We start from the raw sequence: 6,000 nt of genomic DNA, 5'->3' as shown, positions 1-6,000 counted from the left end.
GAGACAGAGAGAGAGAGACAGAGAGAGAGAGAGAGACAGAGAGAGAGAGACAGAGAGAGAGAGAGAGAGAGAGAGGGAGAGACGGAGAGAGAGAGAGAGAGAGAGAGAGAGGGAGAGAGGGAGAGAGAGAGAGAGAGAGAGAAGGAGAGAGGGAGGGAGAGAGACAGAGAGAGAGAGACAGAGAGAGAGACAGAGAGAGAGAGAGAGAGAGAGAGAGAGACAGAGACAGAGAGAGAGACAGAGAGAGAGACAGAGAGAGAGAGAGAGAGAGAGAGAGAGACAGAGAGAGAGAGAGAGACAGAGAGAGAGAGGGAGAGAGAGAGAGAGACAGAGACAGAGACAGAGAGACAGAGAGAGAGAGAGAGAGAGAGAGAGAGCGGGGAGAAAGAGAGAGTCTCTATGTTTTTTTCATGACTGATGTTGCTGCTCCATCATGATGTGAGATCTATAAACAATATAAATATGAATAATAAATGAGTCTGAAGCCCCTCCCTCCCTCAGAGGAGGAGGAGAGCCTGATGAAGAGCTGACAGCTGGATAAAGAGACAGACTGATGGAGGGAAGCAGAGGGACACAGAGAGGCTGTGAGCCAGGGGGGGCGTGGCAGACCGGGTCAGGTACCTGAGGCATGAGGGACTTGGCCACCAGGTAAGCATCTTCAGCCTCTCTGGACCGGTTCAGGTTCTTGTAGGTTCTTCCGACGTTCATGTGGGCGCCGATGTCGTCTGTGTGTGGAAGCAGAGAGAGAAACATGAAGCTTCACACTCCCACACACACTCCCACATGAGGCACAGCGCCATCTACAGACCTGAACACACACCTGAACCACAGACCTGAACCTCTCTCTCTCTCTCTCTCTCTCTCTCTGAGCTGAGTTATTCTTTATAAATCCAACTCTGCTGCACACACACACACACACACACACACACACACACACACACACACACACACACACACACACACACACACACACACACACACACACACACACACACACACACACACACACACACACACACACACACACACACCCTGTGCAAATGAAATCGAAGCCCTGAAGCAGTGTAGACTTGAGGACAGAGGTCAGGCTGTGGTGAGGAGCCTCACTCCCTCTGGAGGAGCAGGAGGAGAGCAAAGAGCTGCTGAGACTGACTCTGAGTCTGAGCCTGAGCCTGAGTCTGAGTCTGAGCCTGAGCCTGAGTCTGAGCCTGAGCCTGAGCCTGAGACTGACTCTGAGTCTGAGTCTGAGTCTGAGCCTGAGCCTGAGCCTGAGTCTGAGTCTGAGCCTGAGCCTGAGTCTGAGTCTGAGCCTGAGCCTGAGCCTGTGTGCTGTTATAACCTGCAGCTGACAGCGAGCTCCTCCAGGCGCTGCTCCTCACACGTCTCCAGGCTTTACTTACATGTGTCTATCTTCCTAATCGACCAATCAGAGGTCCTGATTCTATTCAGGTTCACATGGACGCAGGTCAGATCTGTGATTGAAACCCGTTCATGAGGGTGAAGCTGTGACTCGGCTCACAGCTTCATTAACGGCCTCTCGCTCTCCGTCCATGACAAACAGGGCCGTGTTGTTTCTCACGCGGCACGGCGGTGAGAATTACGAAAGCTGCAGCAACAGCCGGCAGCCAACTGTGCATTGTACCGGAAAATCAAAGAGTAAATCTTGTGGGGCATCTAAAGAAAACATCCCGAGCCCAGCCGTTACCCAGAAATCTAACAAGCCTGGGCAGCGGGAAGTGTTTGTCCCCGCACGCACGCACGCACGCACGCACGCACGCACGCACGCACGCACGCACGCACCCCGACGCCGTTACAACCCCGTCCACCGCGCCAGGCAAGGTGAGGAGAGGGGGGAGAGGGGGGAGGCGCTGGAGGCTCTTACCCGGCTGGACTCTGGTGGCCTGCAGGAAGTAGCGCAGGGCTTTGTGGTAGCCGTTCTGGTTCTCCAGCGCGTGGCCCACGTTGTTCCACAGCTTGGCGTTGTTTTTGTTGACCTAAAGTGAGAGACAACACTTTTTCTCAAACGTGACACGTCGGTTCTTGGCCGCCTGTGCCGTTTTTTTCTCATGAAGATAATTAAAGTTGTGTGTTGAGACTGGCAGGGGGCCAGGGCGAGCTGGCAGGGGGCCGCCCCCCCCCGGCTCAGGTGCGCTTTAAGCTTCTCACCTTCAGGGCGGCGGTGAACAGCGTGTACTCAGACTCCCAGTCCCAGTTCCTGTTGAACGTCTTCACCGCGTGCGTGGCGAGCAGCGCGGCCACCATGAGCCAGGAGAGCTTCCTCAGGGAGCTGCACACAAAACACAGAGACGTTAGGGAACTCACCAATCAGGTCTCTGCCTCTGTCTAACAGTGGAGGTTAACGTTTTCATTTGACAGAGAGGCTTTCAGAGCAGATAGAGAGTCGGGGTGTGGTGTGTGTGTGTGTGTGTGTGTGTGTGTGTGAGGACCAGCGCTCACCCTTTGTGTGAGACCATCCTGAAGCCGTGGGCCACCAGCACACAGAAGCCCATGCTGGGCACGTACAGAACCCGCTCTGCCACCACAAAGCCCACTGGGAAGAAGAGGTTGGAAGCAGGAATGAAAGGCAGGACGATCAAAGAGAGGGCCTGGGGGGGGGGGAGAGAGAGAGAGAGGGAGAGAGAGAGAGAGAGAGAGAGGATAGAGAGAGAGAGAGAGAGAGACAGAGACAGGAAAGTGTTTTATGAAGTGACTCACCACATTTGAACACAGTTGTGACTAAAGTGCTAAAACGTGAGAAAGCAACAGAAAGGCTGAGCTGTTGCCTCGTTGTGTAAGGAGCTGCAGCTTTCAGGTGAAGATCAGGACCCAAACTGTTCACAAACACACACAACAGTACAACTGCATGCAGCTCTGAGTTCTGTCACTCTATCTTCCTCCCAAACTACTCCTGTGTTTACAATCTGTGTGTCTTAATGTCCGTCTGTCTGTCTATCAGTCCTGGGACTCATGAGGTCTCCAGAAGGTCCCCTCAGTCCTGGGACTCATGAGGTCTCCAGAAGGTCCCCTCAGTCCTGGAGGGCCTGCAGATGGATGATGGACGTCACCATTCGCTCGTCTACTTCCACTCCTTCACACAAGCTCTGCCTCAAGTGGTTTTACATTTAAACGGGGAGCACAACCACGGCAGCCTCGGGGTTAATGTGGAAGTGATATTGTTACGCAACATCTTTCAGCAGCCCAGAGCAAACACAGCAGGGGTGGATCTTCTTCTTCTTCTTCTTCTGCTGACCCTCTCCTCTGAGCTGTGAGGAAGTTTACTGACCTGAGGAACAAAGGCTACGTTACACAACACATGATGGATCGCTGTGCACTACAACGAACCAGCGCCGCTCATTCATTCTCTCACAGCTCAGGAAACGGCTCTCAGAAGCTTCTGGACCCAATGAGCTCTGGTCTATAATCATTATTCACAGGAATCTGTTTATCAGGAGGTATCAGTGATTGAGAAATGTCATCTTGATTTCTTCCTCGTGGAATGTCTCGGGGGCGAAACCCACACGGTAGCCGTAGCGACGCCTTCAGGTGATAACATCAGAGATTTGAGTCGGGGAATTTTGGATAAACAGATCGGTTCCTCTGGAAAAAAAAAGAAGAAGATTGCGGGCGACTTTAAGGCGAAGGAAACCTTTTGATGTGAGTCTCTATTGTGCCAAATGATTTCCTGCTTCCTTCACTGTATGGTGTCTATGTATGTGCCGTTAATGAAGCTGTGACTCGGCTCTAACGCTGCGGTTGTGCAACATGTTGATACAACTCGACTCGACTCGTCTCTGCTGGGTATGAGGCTGGCCTGGTGTCGGATGTTTTGTCTTCCTGTGATCACACGCCACTTCCTAACCAGCGTGGCGAAGATCACAGCTCCGGATGACAGCGTCTGACCTGTGGTTGACCTCCCTTCAATGGGGCGTGGTATGAAAAAAGCAAGAGGTTTAGCAGAGCTGGTTCCTCACCATGATGACGGTCTTGGCGGAGCTGTGTCTGTAGCGCAGGCTGTGGTACGCCAGCAGGCCCAGCAGGGTGTAGAACAGCAGGGTGGCCAGGTTGCGGGGGTCCAGCAGCGACTCCACCAGAGGGATGGTGCCCATGGTCCAGTCGCAGCAGAGCTCAGACGGGTTCAGCAGCAGCCAGGCGTTCACGGGGAGAAGGTAGTTGAACGTCAGCTGCCTGGAGGGAGTCGGGCTGACGGCCGCCGGGTTATCAAATCTGGAGAGAGAGGAGAGGAGAGGAGAGGAGAGGAGAGGAGGTGAGCACAGTTCATCTGTCGAATAAAGCAAAGAGTGAAGACACAGGAGGCACCGGCAGGTTAGAGAAACATTTACTCTTATTTAAAGCTTAACAACAAATCACATCAGAGCTCATAAAGTATCCTTAGCACAACATTCACCTCTGCCCTTCACATCCATCCGGCTCAGACTGAGGAGGAGGAGAGACTACGGTACCAGCTGACCTCAGCCAGCATAGATCTTATATGTTTAAGTGGATCTTTATAGCTCTACACAGGGAAGAGGACAGAGATGGAGAGAGGCTGGGGAGGGCGGGAGGGGGCTAGCAGCATGCTTATGTTTATGACTTAATGTTGACACAAAGTCTGAGCACTGCAGCATGAGGTTAGAGAGGAGATACATCAGGTGCAAAGGTCAACCTTCAGCTCTGATGGAGGCAGAAGCTGAAAGAGTCTCACCAACGTGTTCAGGACGGCTGAGGAGAGTTTGTGTACAAAGTTAAGAGACAGGTGAGATGCCACAACACAAACCAGCTCAGTGTGAGGGCTGAGGGAACATCAGGAGGGAGAGAGGGAGGGAGGGAGGGAGGGAGGGAGGGAGGGAGGGAGAGAGGGAGGGAGGGAACGCTCCTGCACCGGATCAGATCTCCTCCTCTTATCCAATCATTAAAAGCAAATCAGCAGACAAGACGGCGATAAAGAGCAAAAGTGTTTTGACTGTTTTTATGATGGGACAAACGATCTGAGACAACCTGGAGACAGCTTAAGGATTACAGAGGGAAGATTAAGAGAACCTATGGAATGTTATCTTGGAGATCAGAGCCCATTAGGTTGAGTCTGTCACCTTCTAAACTGCTTACACAACCACAACACTTTAGAGTGAAGCGTTTCCATCTGACACCACAGAAGGTTTACAGCCTTCAGTGCCTCCACACGTAAAAGTATTCAAGCAGCACTCCAGCTCGGGTCACTAAAGAAGCAAACTTTGACAGGAACACACACGGTTACACAGCAGATTCTTGGCTCGGACCCCAGAAACGTCCTAGTGACTGCAGAGAGCCTCACTCTGCAGAGATCGAGCTGCGGTGGCTCCGGCTCTAACGGCTCCTCTCTCTATCCCAGCTCAGCACAGGAGGTCGTTGGTTCGCCCTCAGGCTCTCTCTATAGAGACACACACACTATGCAAATGTAAAGTGTAAGCGTGCATACTTCTGTGTGATGGAGAGCCAATAAGCTGCAGCCTGAGGTCCAAAGTAACGAGGCTGATCATGAAGCTTCATCAAACACGCCATGATGTCATCGTGTAACGTGTAAGCCTGTGATCCGTTTACATTCAAATCAGAGTGCAGAATGTATTCCACCGCTCTTTACGATGCAAATGTCTGCAGCTTTCATGTAGACGAGCTGCAGCAGCACATGGACTAAGATGAAGAAGCAGTGTGAAGAAGATGAGGTTCATTCATTGTGTTGACCTGTGACCCAGCGCGGCGGGGGCACGCAGACGAAGCCGCGTGGGAGGAGCCGTACCTGGTGAAGACGGGGAGCTGCGACTGGATGACCTGGACCCTGACGATGACGAGCAGCAGGGTGCTGATGACCAGGACGATGAGCTTCAGCAGCGTTTGGAGGAGAGCGTAGGGGAAACCGTCTTTACCCTGCAGCACTTGAAGGATGGTGTCCAACAACATGGGCAGGGTGAACTGGAGGAGAAGGAGGAGGAGAAGGAGGAGATGTTTGCTCCGCAGCTCTATAGGAAC

General features: G+C 52.6%; 1 protein-coding gene across 1 annotated transcript in view; it reads right to left on the bottom strand.

Annotated features, from left to right (window-relative positions):
- Positions 1-531: 531 nt before the first annotated feature.
- Positions 532-6,000, bottom strand: part of tmtc3 (transmembrane O-mannosyltransferase targeting cadherins 3) — a gene marked incomplete at its 3' end in the record, with an annotated part of 13,508 nt that continues 8,039 nt past the window's right edge. The window contains exons 6-11 of the mRNA XM_076138347.1: positions 5,771-5,943; positions 3,972-4,224; positions 2,458-2,606; positions 2,167-2,287; positions 1,883-1,994; positions 532-725 (exon numbers count right to left, since the gene is read on the bottom strand). Of these exons, the coding sequence (XP_075994462.1) occupies positions 532-725; positions 1,883-1,994; positions 2,167-2,287; positions 2,458-2,606; positions 3,972-4,224; positions 5,771-5,943 (1,002 nt within the window). The remainder of the gene's footprint in view (positions 726-1,882; positions 1,995-2,166; positions 2,288-2,457; positions 2,607-3,971; positions 4,225-5,770; positions 5,944-6,000) is intronic.

This window comes from Genypterus blacodes, unplaced genomic scaffold, assembly GCF_046128005.1.
Source record: "Genypterus blacodes isolate CSIRO-AG114 ecotype Tasmania unplaced genomic scaffold, CSIRO-AGI_Gbla_v1 ptg000362l_1, whole genome shotgun sequence".
NCBI classification, from domain to species: Eukaryota; Metazoa; Chordata; class Actinopteri; order Ophidiiformes; family Ophidiidae; genus Genypterus; species Genypterus blacodes.
Note: the sequence above shows the minus strand (reverse complement) of the source record. Positions and strands in the feature narration are given on the sequence as shown.